Source organism: Lethenteron reissneri, chromosome 20 (assembly GCF_015708825.2).
Source record: "Lethenteron reissneri isolate LAM-NWPU_2019-01 chromosome 20, ASM1570882v1, whole genome shotgun sequence".
NCBI classification, from domain to species: domain Eukaryota; kingdom Metazoa; phylum Chordata; class Hyperoartia; order Petromyzontiformes; family Petromyzontidae; genus Lethenteron; species Lethenteron reissneri.
Window position 1 is genome coordinate 14,512,853 of NC_083798.1, and position 26,143 is coordinate 14,538,995.

At 45.8% G+C, this 26,143-nt stretch overlaps 1 protein-coding gene, 1 long non-coding RNA gene and 1 pseudogene across 5 annotated transcripts in view; 1 reads left to right on the plus strand and 2 right to left on the minus strand.

Annotated features, from left to right (window-relative positions):
- Positions 1–10,540, plus strand: part of LOC133344830 (uncharacterized) — a 24,580-nt gene extending 14,040 nt beyond the window's left edge. The window contains exons 3-5 of the long non-coding RNA XR_009755379.1: positions 4,584–4,628; positions 10,074–10,173; positions 10,400–10,540. This is a non-coding gene — a long non-coding RNA (uncharacterized LOC133344830). The remainder of the gene's footprint in view (positions 1–4,583; positions 4,629–10,073; positions 10,174–10,399) is intronic.
- Positions 7,934–16,871, minus strand: LOC133344829 (sorting nexin-10-like). 4 transcript variants are annotated; one of them, XM_061555046.1, is made up of 7 exons: positions 16,787–16,871; positions 14,577–14,645; positions 13,228–13,314; positions 11,886–11,986; positions 11,415–11,513; positions 10,373–10,711; positions 7,934–9,291 (listed from the first exon to the last, which is right to left on the minus strand). In XM_061555046.1, exons 2-7 carry the CDS (start codon positions 14,604–14,606, stop codon positions 9,246–9,248), a joined length of 702 nt encoding a protein of 233 aa, XP_061411030.1. In that variant the 5' UTR covers positions 14,607–14,645; positions 16,787–16,871; the 3' UTR covers positions 7,934–9,245. The 4 variants fall into 4 exon arrangements, with proteins under 4 accessions (XP_061411030.1, XP_061411031.1, XP_061411029.1 ...); XM_061555047.1 differs by having other exon boundaries at positions 16,675–16,804; XM_061555045.1 differs by lacking the exon at positions 16,787–16,871 and adding an exon at positions 16,198–16,666.
- A 3,011-nt stretch (positions 16,872–19,882) lies between these two features.
- On the minus strand, positions 19,883–26,069 carry LOC133344831 (chromobox protein homolog 1-like; annotated as a pseudogene).
- Between the last annotated feature and the right edge of the window lie 74 nt (positions 26,070–26,143).

A 26,143-nucleotide genomic window follows, 5' to 3' on the forward strand; every position in this document is an offset into this window, starting at 1 on the left:
ACATTTTTTTTGCACCTATAAGTGGGCATACAACGATGTGACCCCCTCGTTATGATGAGGTTTCGCGATTAAGGGGGGCACAGTTCGTTTGGAGATTTGTTTCTGTTTTGCTCTTTGCAATTGTGGTGAATGTAGCACCTCTAGTGGCTGCAGGATTTAGATGAATTAATTATAACATATACTTCCAAACCTGCACTGACCAGCGTGGTGAAGTATATCTAATTTACCCCCTACCCCTCTCTCGACTAGTACGGTATGGAGGAGGCCTTCGCACAGTAAAGCCTTACTGATTGACAAAGAGCTGTATATTGCTATTATTCAAATGTAAAATATGACATTCTCAAGCATGCGTGCATTGTGAGCGATATAATTAATTTAATTGATTTATTCATTGGTTTTCTGTTGCTTCGTCTGCATGTCTCGTCGGAGACAAGAGCATCAGACCCACTAGGCTGGTTTAACAACTGGTGATTGCATGCATTTGAACCTGAGACTTCAGTGGTGCTGGCTCATTGCTCTGACATGGCCATTATGAGTCAATCCCATTGCCTTCCTTCCAGCAAAGCAACCTCAAGGCAAATTTTAATTTAGAACTAGGAAAGAGCCCAATGATGCATCCTCGCTCCACTCCCCTCCCCCCAAGGAACACGTGGATGATGTTAGACCCGAGGGATTTTTTTTGGTATTTAATTAAGCATTTTAATGAGCAAAGTGTCAAACTCATTAATAACGCTTCCACTCTATACACAACCTACCCTGTGTTCTTCACGCAATGCAACTTTTTTTTTTCGTGAACATTATCTGGAGTATCGCGTCTCGGAGAGCAATACGCCGGTCGGGAGGCCTCGTGTTCAGTGTGGCTGGGGCAACTCGCGTTGCTGAAAGGGGCGATGATGACCGATGGTCGAGACTAACGATGGATTGGCAGCCAAAGTAGCCTTGTTTCTCGCTTATTTTGCTTAATTCGGCGTTTCAATTTTGAAACACGTTGAATTTTGAAACACCGATTAACAAAGAATAAAAAGAAAAACACAAAACAAATAAAATCGAGCAAACCACAACCCCTTGAATCATCAATAGCAGCACGTAGCAAAGGTGGAATAAATAAATGATGGCGATGAACTAAAACTAATAACGATAATACAAAAGAGTCACGTAAAAGGCACGCGACAATAAAATTAATTTAGGGGCCGTTACGCTCTGCCACCGGAGGGCACTCTCAACACACGGCCTCTCTCTCTCTCTTTTTTTTTCTTCTCATCGCCCACTGGGAGGAAGGCCACGCTGAATCGGTCCTTCCCTGCGAAATTCTCACCCCGGCGTTCATCAGATGCCCCGTTAAGTCCATTGCCTCCTTTGCCCAAAGGGCAAGAAACCTGCGAGGTCCACCTCGGCCCCGGTGTTTGCACATGATTGTTTTGTGTCTTTGGGGAAACGACATCGTCATCATCATCATCACCATTATAATAATCATTTGTCTTCGTATCTTCTCTTATTGCATTTGATAAAGATCTTCGCAGCGATGACTGTCACGTGATTCGATGTTCCTCAGCGTGGTCACCAATGATTGCACACAAAACAGCCCCATTGCAATAAAATGTTCTGATGCACTTAATGTTTAGATTTAAAGCTTTCGTGACTGCAGGGATTCATCTTCTTGGTTTTTTCGGTATAGTTTACCGAAAGAACCAAGAAGATGCACTTAATGTTGCTAAATTCCCATTATGAGTATTACAAATATGGGTTTGACTGTCATTTCCCGGTATCAGGGCGAGTTCTTTTTACTGTGTGAATTCCAGAGAGCACTTGCAGAGATCTCAGAAGCAGTTCTGTGATATCCGCTTCCACGGGCCGTTTTCTTGCATGGAAGGATCCTAATGGGTATTTCGTCTCCTAACATGACACCGAAAGCTCGGTTGGGATGAAAATGAGAAAAATGATGATACAAACAAACGTATCCCCGATCTAGATGTTTTAAACACAGGTGAATGAAAGTGTTAGTACTCTGAGAAAAAGGAAATAGCATTGGCTATGAGTATAAGCTAGGAAGTAGCCAAACAGCATGATACCAACGAAAACACTTATTGAACACGATAACACTATTTCTATTTTACCAGGTAAGGCCCACTGAGCTATATAGCTCTTCTTTCAGAAGCGACGTGGCCACAAATGATAGGTCAACGAAGTGGCTTATCCTGTAGAAATGATAGCAGCCGAATTATTTAAAAACATTTTCTAATGTGGAGGAAAAAACCGGGGGACGTGGACAAAAATCCACGCAACCCCACGGGGAGCACATGCAAGCTCCAAATATACAATCGTCTGGGTCGAGATCAAACCCACGACCTCCTGTATATCAGGCGAGGTAGTTAACATCTCGCCACCCTGCCGACCTCGGAACTGATTGAATTTGTTAAATTCACAAATTTCTACGCAATATACCAAACCTTGATTGGATCACAAGGTGTGCGCCACTGTTCCCGCCTGCTGAATTAAAATAAATATCTTTAATTGCTATTTATTATTAAATCTATGCCTCTAACGTGAGTGTGCTCTAATGTAGGTTGCTTTAAAAAAAATCCCTGTCAAATTTTTAAATATATTTTACTCTTTCATATTTTTTTCCAGCTGTACATAACTCTTTTGAAGGTAGCGTGAAGTAAAGTCATTACCATGCTAATGGAGACTAGTGAGAGAATGGTGTGCGACATTCGCTGCCAAGCAGTACGACGGTTGTCTGAGTTTCAAGGAAACTAATTTGCAAGTGGAATCCGTTCCACACTTCTTCTGATTACAAAATTACTTTTGTGTGTGTGGCTCCCACGCTTCAACGGCGCAATGCACTCTGCAAAAAAAGTCTTTATATTTTTTTGCGTCTCTCTCCCCAACTTTCGTGACATTTAAAACGCGGTGGCCCACGTCTCTATCCCATTTTCATCCATCAGCCTCGCCTGTGCCCCGCATTTATTTGTGATTTTTTTTCTCTCTCTCTCTCCCCTTTTTTCCCTCCCAACCCCCTTCTTTTTCGCATGGCAAAGCGGGCAGCTATGCTCCGCACGCATTTCATTACGAGCGGCGTGATGGCCAATGCTTTTCATTGCCTGACACCTCATAAAACATTCAGTGGTGGTGGTGGGGGGGACAGGGAAATGAATGCAAATTCCGTATTAATAGTTAATTTCCATAAAAACCGGGATGGGACGAGAACTACATTTTTTTTGTTATTTCCATTTCTTTTTCACACGAGACGCTTTAACGTGCGCCGAGTAGCTCCAGGTAATCTGGAGCATTGCAGGAGCCAATTCTCACCGTGGTATTTTACGACTGGTTCCCCCCGTATGAGATTCAATGTATGTATGTATATTAGACTGGAGATATTGGGGGGGGGGGGGTCGACAGAGGGGCGACGAGGGTAGAAATTGTATTCGAGATAAGTATTGTAATGGCCTTTTTCGCCACTGAATATGTACAATAGGGAGGCAATTGGAAATTTGTTCTTGTACCTGGATGTGATTGTAAAAAAAATGTAAGTGATGAAACCAGGCCTTACTAAATGCAGAAGGTGAGCTTGTAAAATGTGGCCTTCTGGTTAGCGATATTCTGAATATTTATTCCTTCATTTTATTTGCTGGAAAGTTGTAGAAATGTTTGTTACGGGGACATATAGCTGGGTCAAAAAAAAACGAACCTCTGTTTAGCCTCATAGACTGTTGGGGCAAGTGCTGCTAACGAGCTCCTATGAAGGCCAGCACAGCACACGATAAGCACGATTGGCTCCTTACGGTGCGAAATCAGTTCAACATACACTCACATATACGAGGAGTGGGTGGCCAGCACAGCACCTGGTGTCTTTGTCTCCCTAGTTGCGATGCTTACACACCGCAACATATACTCATTTGAGGCTGAGTCGACCTAGGGGAGGCCCAGGACCGCTTCAGATAATCGTCACTGGTGCCGATCGTGAGTGGGAATCGAACTCGGGTCGCCGGGTTGGTAGCGCAGCGTGCTGACCGCTGCACTACCGCTCCCCACAAACACACACACACACACACGCCTGCATGGAAGCATAGAAACACATGTGCAAATCCATGCAAGGTTGTGATGGGTCCAGCCATCCCTTTCCTGGGGAGCCCGTGTGCGTGTGTGTCTCCCTCTCTGCTTGCTGAGTGTCTGGCTTGCATGGGACGTGCGTGGGAGCCTCGGGGTATTTATGGCCCCCAAGTGTTTGTGCGCGTCTGTGGGTGAGTTATGGTGTTTGGCAGCAGGATCCAGCCACTCAGTTCCTCCCAAATCCCAGCAACTCTCCCCCCCCCCCCCTTCAACACACACAGCATCTGACCTTTCCCCCCCTCCACTCCCCTGCCGGCAAATCTGTGAGCTCCTATTTTCATGCTTCCCTGTGTTGCTAGTCTTTACGCAAAGGTACAGCAAAAAGAAATGGGATCCAAGTAAGAGTCAATACTTTGGCCCAGCGCGTGGTCCGCGTATAAGTTTCCTTGCGGCCGTTTTGTTACGAAAATCACTTTTGTGTTGGTTTCAAGAGGGTGCGAGTTAACAGTGTGCCTCATCCATTGCCATTACAGCGGAGAGGTCGGGCAGAGGAGAGGAGTGGCAGGCGAAATCGCACGGTATGTTGATTTGTATTAATACACCAAAAAGCGCCACTAAAAAAAAAACAAGTATCATCTCAAGACGTCTTGGAAAGTGCTCTTCCCGGGCCATTTCTTGTTTTCAAAGCATGCTGTGGTACAGCTTAAATAAAGCGCAAAAATAAATCTCTCGGGGTGCCTTAACACACTCGCCGCCGCCACCCCGCTCATGTAAATATTGCCTCCTTCTTCCCGCAGCTGTAGTTTAATTCTTATTTCTCTTGAAGGGGGGGGGGGGTGCACAAAGAGGACAGCCAAGATCACCAGAGACCTGTCAAAGCCACAGGCCGAAGCCAAACATGCGTCAGGAGTGGTCAGGAGGGCCCCCTGGGGGAGCGAGTGGAGGCGGTGATTTGTGTGCAGAACACAGGCGCGTGTTCGCTCTGCCGAGGTGACATCCCAGCTACTACCATAATGGACATTTCCATGACGACCACTTTACGACGTTGGTTGCCCGGGAGATGACTCTGGTGTCATCCTAACCGACGTGGTCGTAAAAAATAAAGAGAAGAAGGGGAGGAGGAGGAGGGTGCACAGGGGCTGATGTAACCCCGAGTTGCAGGCACGCCGACTTGAGAGTGCGAGCGGCGGTGTGCGGGAAGAGAGAAAAAAACGCACTCGTCAAGTTTCATTCTTTGACTTTATTCTAATTGAGCCCCGTTATGTGGAGAACGGGCCTCTGACACTTGTCAATCTGGCGTTCGGCCTGTGACGCTTGGTCCTATGGCTGAGTGGAAGGGATTGCACGTTGAACTGTAATGTATCTATGTTGAACCTCTTTCGCACCGTACGTAGCCAACCGTGCTAATCGGAGGTGCGGGGTTGGGGGGTTGTAAGGACAACACACTAAGCACACACGCACACACAAAACGACAGTAATTCTCAGAACGCCAAACATGCATGTCTACAGCCACTCTTTAGAACAATTCCTCTTCCTACACCACGGTGTTTGCGCACTGACCATGGGGCTTCTGCATGCCGGATAGGTTGCATACCGAGGGGACGTCGACATTTCCAATTCAAGACCACTGACTATGGCTCGCAGGCGACTAAAACCAGTTTCTCGTCCGAGGAGAGTGCATTAAGCCCAGCTTGGTCGCAGCGGCAATGGACGCAATCTGTATGGCCAAGGTTACGAGGGTCAGAGGTCACAGTGGACACAGTCCACCCTGTCTCACCCCTCTAACGACGCTGGCAATCACGCCTCCCTCCCACCCCTTCCCTCCACCACCCCTGAGATGGAGCTCACTGTCATCGCACGAGTCGCCCCAGGGCCCAGGTCATTCAGGGGCCCAAGGGGGGCGATTGAGAAGCCAGGGAGGGGGTTCAATATAATGGGTGGGGGGGGGGGGCTGATAGTGGCCACATTTAGAATCCTATTTTCTCTCAGGACAGCGATGAGTTTAGGGTCATCAGCAGCCACGATCTATCGACTGCTGGAAGCAGGCCTCCTGTGTCGAGGATAAACTAGGTAGGTAGATATGCCCCGACTGGACATGTGTGAAAAAGGGCTTCATAGCTCATCGGATTTCTCCAGTGCGAATAAAAGATTGTGATTCTGATTATGAAAACGAAATGAGAGCGATTTGAGGCTCAAAGTCTTTTTTATAATCGAGATCTGGGTCATAAAAGACACTGCAGCTCTTGCCGATTAAACAAAACAAAAACAGTATAAATTTCGTACATCATTGGAAATATTAAATACAGTATCGAGCAAAATATCACATTTATATAACAGGAAATATTTCCTGGCATTTACTCGTCACTAAAAATAGTTTACATGTTGACATCAAATTTTAGGTTATATAGGTTAGATACGGATGAGGTATAAAGTATGAATCAGAAAGCGCTTACATTCACATTTCTCAAACAATACGAGTGCGATCGCCCATGAAAAACAGCCCCAGCCATGCCCGTCCCTCCGACGCAAAATATTCAGAGCCCGCATTGGCAGCAGTGGCACGAGGCATTTTTCTACCCACGGCACCGGCGTTTTACAGCGGCGTGACGTGGTGGGACGCGAGAAATATACAGCTCTGTGCGTGGCCTCATTCTCTGCCGAGCAAGAAGGCCTGTTGTGACCTCTAAGGCTCAACGTCAAGACCGCCTACATGAGGTCACGCATCTCCGGGCAGGATGCATGCGGTGATGAAGCGGCGGCGATGGCTAGAGAGCCATAATCTGACACGCTTGATATTAGAACATGACTTATGGGTTTGACGGAGCGGGCAATAAAGCTGCGCAGGCCATCTGTTTGCCGTCCCCTTGCATCTACGGGGCAGATATCCCGATGCTCCGTCTGCATCTTGCAGTTTTACCCGTTTCTTTTTTTTTTGCAGCGCAGCGTTTTAGGAACGCCTCCGCCCAACGACCGCGAGCAAAACAATTACGGTGCCGGGCAGATGCTCTCCCATTATTTTTTTGGGGATTTATTTGTTCAGTAAGCTACGTCGGGAAGAGGTAATCGCACGTGTTACTTGCGACGAGTGAATAAAATGAGTGACGTGCGAGTCAATTAATGCGGATATTTTCCTTCATTCCCGTTACCCCTTGTGTCACACACAAGTAAGCCGATTCGTGAGGGTATCTGCAACTCAAGGCAGCGAGTGAATAATTGGGCCTTTCGTCAAAGAGCTATCGTCCATACGGCATTGCAGCTGGGTGGGCCATCGCTTCAGAACCAGCAGGTCCCCATGTCATCTTACTTTGCACAGCAGCGTAAAGCACAAGGCCGGCACTCAGAGCCTCAAGGCAGGCCCCGAGGTCGCCCACTGATTGGAGCTCCTCGGTGGTACCAATCTGTCCAGGCCCTCACAAACATGATCCATCATCCCCCGCCCGCTCCACCACGGCGCTCTTAAAATATAACGACCTGAGCAGCACTGGCGGCAATCTCAGCAACAAGGTAAATTATGGACGGTCTGAGCCATTAACTTCTAATTCGGCGCGTGCCTGGAATAAGTCTGGGCTTACCGATGCTTTTTGCCGCAAGACCCGGCTCTGTGCGGCTCCGTGGGTGATTGTCGGAGCCAGTTTAGATTGCACTTCAAGCTGGAGCCGTCACAGTTGTCATCTCAACGCCATTATGCTCACGGTTAACATTTGGCAATGACGGAAATGTTTTGCTATTAAATGACAGAATTTTATTTTTTACTGCTGGGTTATTGAATGCCTAATTATAGCTCTGTGGGCAAGTTTGTGTTAAGAGGGAAAAAAAATCCCTCGACAGGCCTGATTATAAACAGAGGTAGTGATGATAGATGGGCACAGGGCAACTGAAATAGTGCTGCATACCAGAAATATTTATTAAACATTTCAAGCACCAACTTCGTCCCAGAATTTACAATGATCATACAAGCCATACCAAAAAATGTTCACTTTTCACCAGCTGAAAATATTACTTTCAACACTGTATAAAGTAATACTGCACAGTATACGTATTGCACAGTTTGATCTAATTGCTGTCTTCGTAAACATGTCTGCATGTGGTTTAGGAAATGTTAATAAAATAAAAATCGTAATGACAGGATACAAACCAGTGCAACATTGAAATAATTTATACTCTTATATTAGCTTTCTATTCTATGTAAAAAAAAATTTTTTCTAAAACATTGGAACATTTATAATTGCAAAGCGTATTATACCACAGTATCTTGAACTACGGGCAATGTGCCATCCATAATTATGAAGCTGATATTTTATATCGTGAACTGATTTTTTTTTGTATGCTGAATTGTGATCTGTCTACACAATGCATGTTTTCAAACTCCAAAATGTACAAATGCGTACATTAAAGGAGGTAAAGGTGAAACATTAATGCATTTATATTCTTTATATTCTTGGTTCTTTCGGTAAAGAACCAAGAATATGAATCCCCGCAGTCACGAAAGCTTTAAATAAAAAATTAATGCATTTATTCATAAAGTAATAAGTGACACCTTAAAATATATTACCAAGATGATAAAGAAGCAATATTGCTCACAGTATAGCTTTGGTGGGGTTAAAGATCCAATTGTGAATGCAAGCACAACTGCCACCACTTCCAACATTTAAGACGCGCGCACACACACACACACCCCTTTACAAGCTGTGTCGGACCCAAAACTTAGCCCCACACACGCACACGTGTATACATTAAATATCAAAATCATTACGGACTCTACGGTGATTTTCAAGAGGCTATAATGGTGCGGGGATTTGACAGGTCCCAATTTCACTGTGCATAAAACAGGTGTTTCAGCCTGTTCCTGGGCTACTTTGTGGGCAGCAGAGGGCAGTGCAGCACAATCCATTGCACTGCCATGCTCCTGTCGATGGTTCTGCGTCTTCACCAACCCAGACCGCACCAGCATACTGCGGTATAGCCATACAACCCACCACGACCTGCACTGCATGGGTGAGACCCTAATCCAGCAGTGGATTGATTGTCGGGAATTTGCCAGATCCCAGTTGCCCAGCGTTTTGGTACATGCTGGTAGCTGGTCCATTTCAAAGCCAGGAGATGTCAGCTGCTGGGTTGGTTAAGCTGAATGCTTTCTGCTTTGGCTCCCTCTGCTGGCTCCTTGCAGTAACACTGCTCTGTGATGTTGCTCGAGGTTACTCCAAGCAATTGTTGTGTGAGCCCGACACAGAGTCCTGTTCACTGCGAGTACAAACACAAAATGTGATATTAATGTAATGAACAACAACTTTGCCAAACAAACACGACAGGAATCTTCTTAAAAAAATGTATATACTTTCCTGGGTAAAGGGCATCATTCCTATTAAAAGTGTGTGCGCAATTACAACCGACCAGAGTGTGGTTCATGACACTTATAACAAGCAGCATTAATTATATTCGCATATTCATGATCAAATCCACTTTTGATTTCAAAAAAGGTCAAGGGTTTTGAGACTGTCTCAGGCACGAGCATGTTGGTGGACAGCATAGAACTGCTCACAGTCCTTGCATCATTCTCTGCTTCAGAGATCATTATCAGGTCTAGGCATGTAACGACACATCACGTACATGCAGGGCCCTTTTGTAAATCCACTGCTAATGAGGGTCTCACCATGCCTTGAGGGTCTTGCGAGTTATTTATCCAACCACGTTTTGCCATGCCGGTCAGTGCAGTGCACCTCGCAAAAATGTAACTTCCATTATCTGGAGTTGCAATGTGATAATCAATTCTATTTTTTTAATGTTACATTTTGTATAAGTACTTTTGTACAGTTTAACTCGTTTAAATTAACCAGCAACTCTAGATCTTGCCAAATACACATACAAATCGTAAATAAACAAATTCTCACAAGTTTGATGCGTGTATACCTTGCGCATAACAATTCATTTTACTGAACCAATACATCAGTCCAGGCAAGGAAACACTTCCAAGGTGATGCAGTGATGAAATCAGCTCGTGTGTGTGGTGGATTGTGAGATCGCAGGACCGTCAAGAGATGGTGACGGAAGCGAGTGGATTGACCATGGATTGATCACGGCCAATGTTGATGATGCACGGCCGATGTTGATGATGCACGGTAACATGTATGTACACATATGTCGAACTTCTTTCGCACCATACGTAGCCAACCGTACTAATTGGATGTGCAGGAGACGGACAACAAACTAAACACAAAAAGTAGTTCTAAAGAAATGAGATTTCAATCTAAATTTAAAAGTGCACAGCTCCAGTGGCGGCTCCCTAACATCGGCCTCATCGGGTCATGCGCTGAGCTGCACTTGCCTCTCTGTGTCATATTCCCCGCAGCAGGGTTTCTCTCCTTCGCCATCGTACGTGGACATGGCGAGTACATCTGGGTGGCTCTTGCGAGGGGGCGACGCATCCCTAGCAGAAGCCACCTCATTCTCCTCCTCCTCCTCCTGCTGCTGCTGTCGCGGCTGCTGCGGTTGCGGCTCTTCCATCGGGAAGCGGCAGCCGGCACGCTGCTGGCACATTATGGCATCGTGGACGGAGAAGCTGGTGAGGCCAGAGACGCACGCGTCCATCTCGCTTACGCTCAGGCGGCTCTGCAGGAACAGGTGCAGGCGGCTGTCCGACAGCACGATGACCATCTTCACTATCCTGACGCATGCCGACATAAGACAACGGGGAAAATGCGCCAAGTTTAACTTTCATTGCTTCATTCCAGTGCCGACAAATTACATATTAACTGCATCTTGTGTAATTTGCGTAATATTGTAAAAGTAGGAAAGTTTTTGTCGACCCACTGCTGAATGGAGGCTGTTGGCCATGACAATTGTTTGACCAGACTTCACTATGCTGGTTAGTATGTTAGGAGAAGCAGGAACACCCAGGTCGGGTTCAAATATCACTTGCCACTGTTGGTCTTGGCCAGGAGTCAGAGATGGTGATGGAAGCGAGTGGATTGACCAATGATTGATCACGGCCAATGTTGATGATGCATGGTTACATGTATGTACACATGTTGAACTTCTTTCGCACCATACGTAGCCAACTGTACTAATTGGAGGTGCGGGAGACGGACAACAAACTAAACACAAAAGTATTTCTAAAGAAATGTGTGGCCGGGAATCAGGTTCATAGTGCAGTATGCCACCAAGCCACCCCAAGTGACATTATACCACGCAATATACAGCACACACAGAGTTAAATATAACAAATACATTAAAGCATTAAGGTTAAAAAGAGCATCAAGCTTACATTGGGAAATAAACACACTACTTATATTCTCAAACTGGCGAGCACCACTGTGGGTAGAGGGAAAGTGGCTGTTGTTGTGGCCGATGTGGGCATGCAGGCCAACCTGTGCAGGAAGTTCTGAAGGCCCTGCCTCCTCATCTCCACGTCATTTTCGTTGTAGCAGCTGAAAAAGAGGTTCCTGGGTGGCAGGTCCGGTAGCTGCCTGTATCAACACAAAGCAATGATTGATCACAGCCAATGCAGTTTGATAGTAACAGTGAACAACAGATACGTGGTGTATGCCTGCATGATGCTCCCCGGTGTCTGATAAATACCTTCACGCAAATTCCTCCGACACTCAAGAAAAACGCATACCTTTTCACCGTGATATTAATATACGATGCACACGAAATTCAATTAACCAAATTTGCGCGTGATAGTGTTGCTACTACTTAAAACGTAAGCTTGGTGAAGAGCTCCATCTAGCGGCTAAAAAGATGCAAAGCAATCAACAACTGGAAGAGTAAAACCGGGTCACAAGACGACATGCATGGTTCAATCTCGTGAGTGCCGCCCTTCTTTGCGGACGTCGTACTCAAGATTCGTGCTCTTCTCCAGGCACTTGCGCAGCCACACGAACTCCCGGAATCGACGACGGGTGCAAGACACCTTGCGCGTGAAACTTATGCTGTTAGTCTGAAAAAGAAAAACCGACACCGAGAGCCTGAAGCACAAATGTTGTGTACGTACAACAGTAACTAGAAATTATTTTCAGCTAATATGTAAAAAGTTAATACTATTCCTCTTCTTCCTGGGATATTTCCCACCAATGTGAGTTTTGACTTCCTGGTCTTCTCTCTCCATGTATTCCTGTTGTGGGCCATCTCCATGTCCACTCCATAGTTCCTCTTATCATGGATCACCACTTCCCACCTCTGTCCCAGCCTGCCTCCACCCTGGTGCTTCCATTTTCACAACCTTTCATATTCAGATGTGGTTTTCCTCCGTTGTCCCCAAATTCAATATCAACTTAATTTCAGCTTGACTGATATGTACACCGTTCTTGCTTTCTTCCACATCATGTCATGTCTGACCTCAATGTACAAGAGCTAATACTCTTGCAAAATATAAAAACAACTGTGTACCACCAGGGCCAAGCGATGACAATTAAGACCAAATAATTTGTGAATTTCAGTTACGCTGAATTGTATATTTGATGTTGGATGGTACACCCAGGGCTGGAGAACTGGCACCTCGCATAAACTTTACATTCGGTGCCCTCCCATCCACCCCCACCCCTTTCATCAAAAGGTGGCGTGATAATATGCACTAATTATGACCAAAACTGCACCTGTTACACGTGACAGCTCTTTCAGATTGACGCAAAATAAGACTTGGATTTTAATAAAGGCCACCCTTGATCGCGGCGCCTTGTGCTGTCACACATGTCGTTCGATCCTAGGGAGGGCACTGGGTGCACCTCGACGGGGAAGTCTGATTAGCACCATACCTTCACTTTCAAGTATCAAGGCAGAGATGAAGGCAGAGATAATATAATGGAGAAAAATGGGATTAAATAAATATATTTCTCAAAAGTAATTTCAATAGGTTGGCCACCACGCTGGCAAATGCCTGACTTTCTTAATAAGTTATTTGTTATCCTCAAGTGTGCAGACTAAACACAAGGTTTCATATCGCTATTGGTTGATGATTGCTGGACCTATAAAAGTTAAGTACAAGTACCTATTTTGCATTGAGTTTACAAAGCTGTTTTTACACAGTTGCTAACCATGCCAAAAACATGAGGCAGTTTCTATAGCTCAGCAAGTTGGCATTTATGACACTGCTGAAAAAAAGAGTTCTGTTTGACAGAGAAAATGAGAATATGCCATGAGCAAAATACTCAGCGGTGTGCCTTACTGAGGACAATTTCTTACGTGCAAGAATATCTCATAATCCACGTGAGGATGCCATGAATTCCTGTCCTGGATTTGGGGATCTCGGACGCGAACTTCCACAAACTCCTGGGGATATAACACACATACAATGATTCCGCTTTTAGCCTCAACATATTGTTGGGGAAAGTGCTGTTAGTGAGCATCTATTAAGGAGGCAGGGCACACGAGGGGGTGGGTGGCCAGCATCGTACCCGCCCACCCGCCTTTGTCTTCCCACTGCTGATGTTTACACACCGCACCAGGTACTCGTCTAAGGCCGAGTCGACCTATGGAAGGTCCAGGACCGATTCAAATATTCACCACTGTTATTGGTCGTGTTCGGGAATCGAACTCAGGTCACTGGGTTCATAGCCCAGCGCGCTAACCGCTATAAAACTGCAAACAACCTATTGGTCTACATGAGGACTAGGTTGTAAAATAATTTGTACATGATAATAAATGGTCGTGACACCCATTGACACATAAACAAATGAAGGTTCTAGAAAGCGCATGCTCGCTGCCAGCAGTAAACCCACTCACAGCATACAGTATTCGGTTTAGCGCATTTGATACCAAAAAGCATCGTAAGCGGACGTAAACCGAAAACAAGCCAAATGTTAAACCAGCATCACGCACTGGCCTTGCGGTCCAGCCAGAGCAGCAGGGAGCAGCTATAAAAGCATAAACTTGCGACATCACTCGATTTCCAGGAAAGGAGCCGAATAAATATGAAACTGGTTCAACGTTGCCAAACCCCGTGTCATCTGACATGAAAGAAAAGCCACTGCAGTATTGCACTGAACATTGCTTTCATTGAAACAATGAAAATCGTAAAACAAAGCTGACACAATGTATCTAACTTATAACCGTTTGACACTGTTAAAACGCATCGGATTACACAGTACTGCTATAAACATTTGTATTTTTTACAACCTAGACGCACAAAAAATAAGTGGAAAGATGACACATCTTCTTCCTTGGTGCGTCATTGTCAAAAAACACTGCCCTGGTCGAATGTATAATCTAAGGGCTTATTCAATTAAACTAAAAACATTTTTTTTTATTTTACTACGGAGCTATATACAGCTCTTTTTCAGAAGCGACCTGGCCACAAATGATAGCTGAACGAAGTGGTGGCTTATCACGTGGGCATTTATAGCAGCCAAATACTGTCAAACACATGTTTCTAAATGTGCAGGGAAAAACCAAAGGACCCGGAGAAAAATCCACGCGACCACGGGGAGAGAGACACGTAAACTCCAAATATACAGCAGCAGGCGTCATGGTCGGGATCGAACCCACGCGCCCCTGCCTTGGTCAGTCTGATAATGACCATCCAATGCGTTCACCTCTTTTGCGTTCTCCATTGCTCGTGGCATCAACGTCTCGAGCTCAAAAAAATGTTTCACTGCCACCAGCTGCACAAGAAAAGAGAAACAATGTTATACGAATAGCAAAATGTACACACCCATCGTCAATCCCACCAACGGCTGGATAAAGGTGAATTGACGTGAATTACACAGTACGGTAAATGCTCACATAAACACAGTGTGCAACAAAGACAAAGATCCCCCCGTATAGCCTGAATAGACTGAAGGGGGCAAGTGCTGTTTGCGAGCACCTATGAAGACCGGCACAGCGCACGAGGGGGTGGGTGGCCAGCACCACGCCCGGCCGCCTTTGTCTTCCCAGTGGTGACGTTTACACACCGCACCAGGTACTCATTGCAGGCTTTGTTGACCTAGGGGAGGCCCGTGACCGGTTCAGATAATCGTCACCGGTGGTGGCCGCAAGTTGGGAATCGAACTCGGGTCGCCGGGTTCGTAGCGCAGCGCACTAACCACTCCACCACCGCTCCCCAAAAACACGCACACTCATCGGTCATGATGGACATTTCTCCATACCTCACCGCGCTTATCGACGAGGGTTGATAACGGTTATCGATCTCCCACACCAGGGATAGGCAACCAAAGTCACAAAAATAGACAATCCGCCCCCACCGCGAATTCGGTAACAATATCAACAAAATGACCCCTCAATATTTCAAGAGCTGCAGTGCCCACTGTGTTGGCCAATACGAGACGGCGTGGGCCCTAATGAATGAAGTGACAGAGCCGCAAGGTGCGTCTTCGTGATCGAAGCCTCGACCTTTCGTTGTGTCACTGAAGACGCAGCCAAGCACGAGGGATTGCGATGGTTAATTGGATCGGCATACCTGGTCAACCCCTTATCAGTGCCCTACCTATTTACACACCAATTCAGACATTATTGGTCACCCCGTGCCCAGTAAAATTCTCAACGTTCATCTTACAAAGTCCCATCACAAGGGAGAAACACAAACAAATAGATCAACATTTGTTTTGCCCGTATTGATACGGCTGTACGCCGCATGAACCTGAAAACTCGATTTCCCTGTACAAGAATACGGGGAATAAACCGTGTGGGTTGACACGAACTCAAAGCAAGCACCACAATCAGCGCCTGTGTTTATACCGAGACGCTTTACGTAAGCGCACAGTGCAGATGACACGGATAGTTCATGTTAATTCGGTGTTTCACACGCAGTTCCATCAAAAGCTACCAACTCATGTGTCCTCACGCATTGTTACGAATCTCAGCCCCAGTCACACATATCTGACAATGACTTCCATACTCTGAGTCATTGTCACGAGTTAGCAAGTGCCAAGCTAAGTGGTTAACGAGTTTCAGAATACACTCGAAGGGTTAAGTAGCGTGGTAAGCCAAAGGTTTACTGACCACCACATTAATCGCAACACATTTAAAAGCGAATAAAACTCACGACAAACACCTTCGCCGACGCGAACCCCAACAGCCTCAGCGTCGTCCCAGTCTACAAGACACAAGCGACGCCCACGGAGTACAGTAACCCCATTATAATTAATTATGAATCATTAAAAACGCATAAAGATTCAGCGGAAGTGACGCCCTTACAAGATGTGCAAACGTTACCAGGCCAGGAGACGGTCGCTCACCACCACCGACCACTCATCGTAGGTCCACTTGGCTGCACGAAAGGCCCTCTCCCCGTGTCCCCGACCCCACGAGGCTGGCGATGAAACGAAACTGGGCCAGAAATCATCCCCCCGCCGCCGCCGCCACTTGTACTAACAAAGGGTTTTCTCGCCAAGTCACCCGTCTAATTATTATTACAACGACTACTACGACTACACAGTTCAATGATCTCGCAAGCGAAGCAGAATTGTATTGAAGCCTAGCAGACGGCAGTTGCTTGTTTGGGTGACAAGGCTGCCTAGACCCAGACGTGTGATCGGCTCTCAGCTGTTGATGGTGCCACGTGGTGACCGGCAGAGGGCGGTGCGGCAAAAACAACCAAGCAGGTTGCGCCGTGGAGCTGCACTTACAAGCGCTACCGGCTTCAAAAGCAAACTCCACGAACCCCCCTCAAAGCCCCTTCCCAGCACTGACCGGCGTGGCCAAGTGAAGGATTCAAGTAGGAACGGTGAACGCGACTCTGTGGGCCTCCGTATCGAGCGGTGGATAGAGCTGCCGGTGCGAACGCCGTGAGCGCGACTCTCACCGGCTCGGGTGGTTTGCTGGGGGGGGAGCTGCGCGTCTCTGCCGAGTCGGCGTGAACCCCGCGATTAGAATTTCTAGCGCGCTTCCGTCAAGCGAGGAATACCCCCCCCCCACACCCTCCCAAACCAACCCCCCACCCACTCTCCCAAACCCCCCTCCCACCCCCACCCCCTCCCACCACACCCCCCACCCCCCCACACCCTCCCAAACCACCCCCCCCACCCTCCCAAACCCCCCCCACCCTCCCAAACCCCCCCCCACCCTCCCAAACCCCCCCCCCACCCTCCCAAACCCCCCCACCCTCCCAAACCCCCCCCACCCTCCCACCCTCCCAAACCCCCCACCCTCCTAAACCCCCCCCCCACCCTCCCAAACCACCCTCCCAAACCCCCCTCCCAAACCACCCCCCACCCTCCTAAACCCCTCCCCCACCCTCCCAAACCACCCCCACCCTCCAAACCCCCCCACCCTCCAAAACCCCTCCCCCACCCTCCCAAACCCCCCCACCCTCCCAAACCACCCCACCCTCCCAAACCACCCACCCCCACCCTCCCAAACCACCCCCCAACCCCCCAAACCACCCCACCCTCCCAAACCACCCACCCCACCCTCCCAAACCCCTCCCCTACCCACCCAAACCCCACCCTCCCAAACCCCCACCCTCCCAAACCCCCACCACCCTCCCAAACCCCTCCCCCACCCAGTCTATCACCATTGGCGGAGCGCTCGCACGTGGCCCATTGGGGCATCACGTTGTGGGGTGGAGGGGAGGGGGTACCCGCTCGTGCGTATGCGTGGTAGGGAATGTAAAACGCCGGATCGTGTCACGTGATACTCGGGAGGAGGGGGCACGTGGTCGCGCCTTCGTGACTGCCCGCCACGTGCTTTTCCTGGACTCTTGTCAATCATTCAATGTCTCAGTATTTACGGTTAAAAAATCATCATGTTCATCGTGGTCTGATTGACGTGATATGATTGACGTCTGCACTCAGGCTACACCAGCCAATCAGCTGCCAGTAAAGTGATCGTCATGCAAAGTGCACATTTGGCCGCCGCGACGTGCATCGCTTCGTGAATTTCCTGGACATATGTAAATCGGATTCCTCCAGTATGAATACATATTCTGATTCTGAACTTCATTCAGCCAGGCTGTGGTTGTATATGTATTATTCATGTTTTTTTTAATATGATTTTGCGTGCGTTTATGTGTGCGAGTGTAATTGTTCCAGTGTTACTTTGCATGGGGACGTCTTTATACGTATGCGGTTTTTTTGTATCGTGTGCTGCGTCGGCCCTAATAGGTGCTCGCCAACAGTCTGTTAAAAGGCTATACGGGAGATATTCTTCCATATGTAATTGGAGATATAGCAATTCGTTACTCAGGCCCCTGGTCACATCTGGTTTTGTTTTCTTAAATGACTGAAAACAGGTAACAAGTCCAAAAACAATAACACGCTGCTTTATTGTAAACAACACAACACAAGTCTCACGATAAAACAACACCACCATGTACTGGGACTAACATCCAAGCAGGTCCCCCCCCCCACCCTGCCCGCCCGCATATTTCTGATCTTAATGTGCAAGAAAAGTGTAGAAATATAATACAAGTTGAGCACCAAGAATCACATACAAGCGGTTGTCCCCTGCGTGTCCTTTGACGTGCAGCCAATGCAACGGCATGGCAATGCACTCTATGAACATCATGCACTGTGACAATGGGGCATTTCACACACGTACGCAGGTGTTGCTGTCTGCCACGAGCGTGCCGACACGATTGACGACAGTACCTGCCAGAGGTGTGGACTCGAGTCATGTGACTTGGACTCGAGTCAGACTCGAGTCATGAATTTGATGACTTGAGACTCGACTTGGACTTGCATAACAATGACTTTGTCCCACCTCTGGTACCTGCCATGCGAAAGGTCTTTTGTCGACACCCAATAAACACGCAACGTTTGGTCAACGTTGGCACGTGAATGGAACAGTTCGACAAACATAGGCCCAACGTTCCATGTTTACTGGGGTAGTGGTATAAGGGGCCGTCCATAAATGACGTCACGCGATTTTGGAAGATTTTTGACCCCACCCCTCTCCTCGTCACACGGCTGCACTCTGCTGTAAAAGAAAACATTTATCAAAATGTCTATTTAACTAAGTAGAACGTGTTGTCTATATTTATTTAAAGTTGCACATTTTGATGTGACGTCACATTTCTCCCCCCCCCCATCACACATCGTCACAAATGTCTGACCCCCTCCCCTAGATGCGTGACGTCATTTATGGACGGCCCCCAATCCCCTATGCCAACCACGCTGCGCTACTGATGACATAAAAATTCCATCGAGGACAATGTGCAGATGATCGAGTCAACACGGCTGTGGACGTGGGTGCTCATGTCAACATCAGTGCTACAATATCAGCATCCGCGCCGAAATTATGAGAAAGTCTGGCGTAATTATTTAGAGCTACGGACAGCATATACAGAAGCATGTATAGATAGATGAACACAATATATACATCCAGAGTATGTAAACTGCACGCACATACGACACATGAAGCGTATATACTGCACAAAATATACTGATTTGGGATTAATTTCTCACTGAACTTTTTCCAGGTCGCCGTTGGAATGGATCAGGCACCGCGACTCGTTGCCACAGCCACAACGGGATGTAAAGTGTAAATGATATTCCGTTTGTGAAATATATTCTGGGTCATTGATCACGACTCATAGCATATGAAATATAGTTTTAATACATCGCAGTATATAAATGTTACGTGCTGTATATGCAAACACCATGTATTATCGTATGTATTATGCATTAGAAGACTAAATAAAGACATGTAAACGAACAAAAGTTTAGTTAAGCAATATCTATGTCCGTGTGATACTCGTGTGCGCCGTCAGCTGTATAAACCCTGGGAACACATCTTTCCCAACCCTATCACCTACAGGACAGCTCCGTCTCGGTGATATCGTCCTAATGATGTCCACGCAGGACGGGAATCAAGTGGAGATGTGGGAGCCAATGGGAAGTGAGGTGTTGCCCTTTTTATGTCATCTTAGCAACTTTGACATGACGTCGACTCGAGAAGCGCACGTGAAAAGTGCCACCACGTGGATGGAGTGCCACCACGTGGATAAATGCACGCATTTAATGTCAACATCTTAAAACTGAACATAGCCAATGCTTATTTAACATTCCAATTATCATTAGCTACACGTTAACTAACATAATGGGGAATGTTAGGTTACCAAGCACAGTATAAAATGGACATGTAGAATATTCTAGATTTGAAGCTTTCGTGACTGCAAGGATTCATACTCTTAGGTGTTTTTTTTTGTAAAGTCACGTACTTTTATTAATTTTATTTTTTACCTACGTGACTTCACCGAAAAAAAAATCTAACATGTAGAATAGTTTAACACCATGAGAAAACTATGAGTCTGTATATCATCAACATAAAGCATGAAATTCAAACAATACGAACCATCAAATAAAGCAGTAAGGCATATTACAACCATTTAGAAAGAAGTGCACATGGATTCAATAACATACGCAGGTTGAGGATATTCTGTTCAGAAATGTGGGTTTGGGCAGGACACTTCGCTCAAAGGGATGATGGGAGATCGTAAAGAATGACAGGAACAGCCAAGGGATTGGAACACATCCATGAAGACGTCCAGAGGAAGGTAACATCAGTTAATTACAAGATAGTTAGGGACGGTGACGGATTGGGGAGACCTTCATCTAGCAGTGGCTTGAACATGGCTGATGGCTACCATTTATAGATAAAAATGTTGTGGACAATCTGCATAATATAATGGAGATAAAATTCAACATTAAGGAGCTGACGAGTACAGTACTGTATATGACTAAATAAGCTTTATGAAAATAACGTAATGTATTTAACATATATGGCCAGATTCAAATGTTGATTAAATGACCCAAATACATTGCCTTGATAGAGACGTTCCTGTTGGAAATCAAGACATTGGCACATTTTCAATGTTCACCAAAAAAGTTATAGGCCAATAAATGAAACCGTGTTTCAAAGGCAATGTTCAGTATTACATATAATTTCCAGCTATCTGGCAGAACCACTTTACAACAATAATCCCTCCATCAGGATAGTAATACCTATATTACAATACTGTATAACACGTATTTTTGTATCTCAAACACTAGTTAGAATATAATAGGGTTTTCCCCTTTTTTTCTGGCAAAACTGAAACCTTTTTACAAGGAATCATATATGCATTAACCACAATACTTGTGGTCAAAATGCAAACAAAAAACACACTGATAATATATGCATTGTCCTTGAAACTGATTGGTCCACACCAGAGACGTTTTTCTTTTGAGCCTCGTCTCAATTGGTGCTAGACCAGAGGACGCCAAAAGGGCGTACAGCTCAAAGACAATGCACTATCAAAGTAATGCTTACCCCGAGCCCTCATTACAGTGGTAATATCAAGCAAATGTTTGACTGTAATTAGTCAGTGACAACCATTAATACATTTACCAGAGGTGGGACAAAGTCATTGTTATGCAAGTCCAAGTCGAGTCTGAAGTCATCAAATTCATGACTCGAGTCTGACTCGAGTCCAAGTCACATGACTCGAGTCCACACCTCAGAGCTGGGACAAAGTCATTGTTATGCAAGTCCAAGTCGAGTCTGAAGTCATCAAATTCATGACTCGAGTCTGACTCGAGTCCAAGTCACATGACTCGAGTCCACACCTCTGACATTTACTGCAAATTGTAATGCATGTTTGACACTGTTAAGTCAACATATACAAATTTCTAAAAGCATTAATGTACATTGCACAAAAAAATTCTAAAGTATAATGTACATTGCACACATAAAACTTAGTCTTTTTTGAAACACGTACTTTTGTGTATCTAAAGCTACCAGTGAGGTTTGGATGCATTTATCGTGGGGTTAAATAGAACACTAACCTTGATCAAGGATAACTAAAAAGTAGCATAAAAATATACATTTAGTAAATGCAACGCTGTGCATAGAAACAAAACCTTTGGAGGAATCTCAAGAGTCCAAGCCAAGAATTGTTTAATTCTGTACATATAACAGACGAAACTATAAAATAATACATACAAATGCGTGGGATCACGTTCTCCTCAAACCTGCATCATGTTTACACAGAATGGGCTGGCATTGGATGCCTGTTCAATTCCATCATTCGTCCTTGGGCTTTTCATCCGTGTTTCCAACAGAGCTCCAGGTGAGCCGCTCTTCGTAGAAGGAAATTACCACCTGAGGGCATTTGAGATTGGCCTCTTTGGCTGGAACGAGGTCTGCCTCCTCGCAGCCCTTCCTGTGTAGCAAAACACAGCAATATCCACTTGTAAGGAGTCAGTCGAAAGAAGACATACATCAAGCATCGTCAGCGAAGGAGCGTTGTGCCAAACGTGACTTCCTGCGACAGCATTCGCCTAAACTGCTTTCGCGGCCATGCCAGTTGTTCGAGTGATTTGCTTGACCCACGTATCGCGGGGGCGATCATGGGGGTGGTGCCATTCTTTATATGGTCGCAGTCCACTACGAAGAGGTTTGAGGTTAATTACAATACTTATCGAAATTTGGTGAAGTGTTCATTTTAACTAAGGAAATGTTACAGGAATAAAATTCCGAAACACAACCGTGTATGTACACCTAGAGGGATTGTTAAAGGTGGACCGGAATGAAAATTATGAGAAAAAAAATGGTGAGTGAGAGCAAGAGGAAGTGCTTTAGGAAAACTTAATTTCTGAAACGTAACATTAATGTCCATAAAGGCAAAAGTCGTCAGTCTTTACATTTTACCTGCTGTGACATGATCGGAAAACATGGAGATCGACAAAAAATATATTAATTTTTGTATAATCCACGTTTCCTTTATTCTTTCAATGTAGTTCAAAACATGCACCTCTCCATGCGCCTTGCTTACATTTCAGCTTTTGTTCTATCAGACTTACTGTGAATAAAAGTGGGCTTTGGCAGGACACATACCAATAAGGGATGCTGGCTGATGGGGGCGACTGGTGGCCGAATCACAACCAAACGAACGAATACACCCATGAAGATGACCATCATGGAGAAGAATGATATGAGCGCATGTAGGAATAAGATTGATTGTGGAATCACAAGACTGGCGGTGGTGGTGATGGCATTGGCGATTGCAGAATGTGCAGCCCGATGACAATACAACCCCTTTTCATTTACACATTCAACACAAATCTTACCACTTCATTAAGAACATGAGCTCGCCACTGGAGTCTGTTGCACCAATAATTTTCTCTGGCTCCAGACCTCGAACAAAGCCCTTCGTCTTGTTATCCTAGATAGAGAAGCATATAATGATACACAAGATGACCTGGTCTACCCTGATCTAAACACAATGAGTGTCAATACTCTTTAATACTTGATGGCTATTGCACAGTCCCATTTTTGTTTTGCTCCAGGGTAAACTTATGAGCACGGACGATGTTAACCGTGGGGCAACGCTCCTGCATTTTATAAACACGGCGCAACTTCGGGGGCAGAAACTAACATCTGCCTGGTGTTTCTTGGCCTGGACATCGCCATCGTCCTCTCTACTGGCCGCTTTCCGCTTGCCGTTGTTGCCCTCGGCGGACACCTCGCACTGCTTGCCGCTGCCTTTCCAGAAACTGGTTGATGAGCTCTGGACAGTCGAGGTTGTCTTCTGGCTCCCACGTATTCTCCTCACTGTGAAACAAGTGCTCAACAAGGTCATGGACATTTCGGGGAATGTTGCTTGTTGCAGCAATATGTCATGTTTAGAATAAAATATCTCCAACAAGGTTTATGACCAGGTAACAGTTCACTATACGTAACAAATCATAACAGGATCATAGAAATATCATACAGTTGCGGCGCAAATAGAAAGCTGGCTTGATAATGAAAAGCAACTTACCAACGTGCCAAATATGAAAGCTTTTAATCAGTGTATATTACCTGCTATGACACATGGGTCAGAATCACGAAAATTAATCAAGAAAATTGGACAAAAATGCACAATGAAACATGCTTGGACATACACTGCGAGAGAAACAGGAACACATGGATAAGACAACAAGCACAAGTTAGACACATTTGCGTGGATAGAATATGCTGCTCAAGGAATGATAGCAAATGGTCAAGACTGGCAATGGAGTAGCAGTCAATAGAGAAAGTGCGCCTTAGAGTATGTCCACTGTGAAGAGCTATGAAATCGGCTCGTGCGCAGATACTGGGTGGATTGTTACATCGTAGGCCGTGAGAGATGGAGATAGCTTGGAAAAGCCTGCAGTGAATTGTCCATGGACGATGATAGCCATTTGAAACTTCCATAATACATCTGAAACTTCCATTTCATCTGAAACTTAACAGTCATTACAGGGAGATCTTAATCTTGATGTCCACACAACAAAACACACTTAGAAAATGTTTCCTTGTGAGGAGATGGAGACTTTTTGGGGTTCAGCTCCCCACCGATGATGAACTCACTCTGTGAACCCCTTCCACTTGAGTAGGTACTCCACCTTGCCTTTCATCACCCGTCTGTCCAGCACCTTCTCCACCACATACTCCTCCTCGGGCTTCTCCTCTTCCGCCACAGGCTTCTTCTTGTTCTGCTTCTTCCCCATCCTCCCTGTGGCTTTTGAGTGAGTGCGAGTACACATGCGTGAAAACGTGCGCGTATGTGCATATATGCACATAGCTGTGTAGGAGTCAGCATATCCAGAAATTAATTTCAGCACTATCCAGGACAATATACCCGCATACGATAGAAACTGCACTACAATCGGTAAACCTCACGCTACGCCTGTGGCTACTGGACACGTCCCTACACCTAGTGAACCAGGGACCTGGGAAAAATTGAGTGAGCAATTAGGCCCTGGTTTCATATGATCGCAACAGAATTTATGTCCTGCAACTTCAGTTGCTAATAGGTCTATGCTCGTTGTCTTTAGCAACTCGCACTAACCAGCATTACGAAGTATCATCCAAATAAATCAAGACCCGCTGGGAAGGCCCTTATGCATCTGTAGATTGACAAGTGCCATACATGTACATTAGTACAGTACCATTAATGTTGGTGCGCACTTGCCCTCTGCTGCCAGAAGTGTAACTCCGAACCAATTCATGCGATATCCCGGTTCATTCATGCTTTTCTTCCGAGATGGGAAAGCATTTATGAGTTGATTTCCTCCCGAGGCAAATAAAAGTCACCGTGCGAAATTTCCATCTTAACTCTCATCACGTTGCTGGTGCACTTAGACGCATACACGTGCGGGCAAACTGCATTGTAACCGTGAATTATAGCACGCACTGAAATACAGTGTGACACTGTGCATAACAAGCAATGCAGAGCTTTCTCACACTTAATGCACAGATGTGCACCACCGCAGTCCATAATCCGGTGTCCGACGCTGTAGCTGTTAAAATATAGGTACGTGCATAGAATCCACATGAACATTCATCGCTGTGTGGTCGCGAGAGCCACTATTTGACCACTTTGTGAAGTCAACAACAGATGGTGTGTGGTCGTTCGTGCCATGTGTTCAACATACGTACAGTAACACGCGTGTGCACGCTCCAGACCAGGGGTCGGGAACCTTTTTGACTGGGAGAGCCATAAAAGCCAAATATTTCTAAATATATTGCATTGAGAGCCATATAGTATTTTTTACGTATAATAAATTAAATATGTACCACTTTTAATACGACTTCTGGTGCTGCATGGTTTTGCTGATGGCCTTGTAGTCTGGTTCGTACGTGGTGAGGTTGAGCTTCATGCAGGCGTTGAGGCCCCGTGACCCGTGAAATTTATCTTCAAAACTAATTTCTGTTTACTTTAAAATGACACAGTATTATTAAGCAATATCACAAGTATTTTAAAATCAGTTCCAAACTGATTTTTTTATTTTTTTTTCAACTCAAAATTGTCTGGGAGCCATATGCCGTCACCAGAAGAGCCATATATGGCTCGCGAGCCATAGGTTCCCGACCGCTGCTCCAGACCCTTTCGCACAATCCACTGCTGGAGGTATTCCCCACACGCCGTGCGGGTCGTGGGGGTTTATGATCATTATTTAAGCCAAACTTCAAGTGCAGATTTGCTCAAGGTGGGAAGCGTGTTAAGTCACGGCGGAATCTGCACCAATGTTCTCGGGACATTGCGGTGAACGAGCGCCTCTCCAAAATTGACTTTTTCACAAATCATTTTACAATTATGCCGATGATTGTGTGTGTGTGTGTATGTGAAAACGAGACAGGAGCTGCCTCCAAAACTTGCCAACAGATGCCGATTCTGTCAGACGTGGCGGCGATTCGTCCCACACCCCCTTCT

Coding starts and splice junctions, on each gene's coding strand:
- LOC133344829 (XM_061555046.1), bottom strand. CDS start 14,606: ATGCCACGAGCAATGGAGAACGCAAAAGAG. Junction 13,315..14,576: donor CAATGGAGAACGCAAAAGAG/GTGAACGCATTG, acceptor TTATATCCCCAG/GAGTTTGTGGAAGTTCGCGT. Junction 10,712..11,414: donor CTTCAGAACTTCCTGCACAG/GTTGGCCTGCAT, acceptor GGCATGCGTCAG/GATAGTGAAGATGGTCATCG.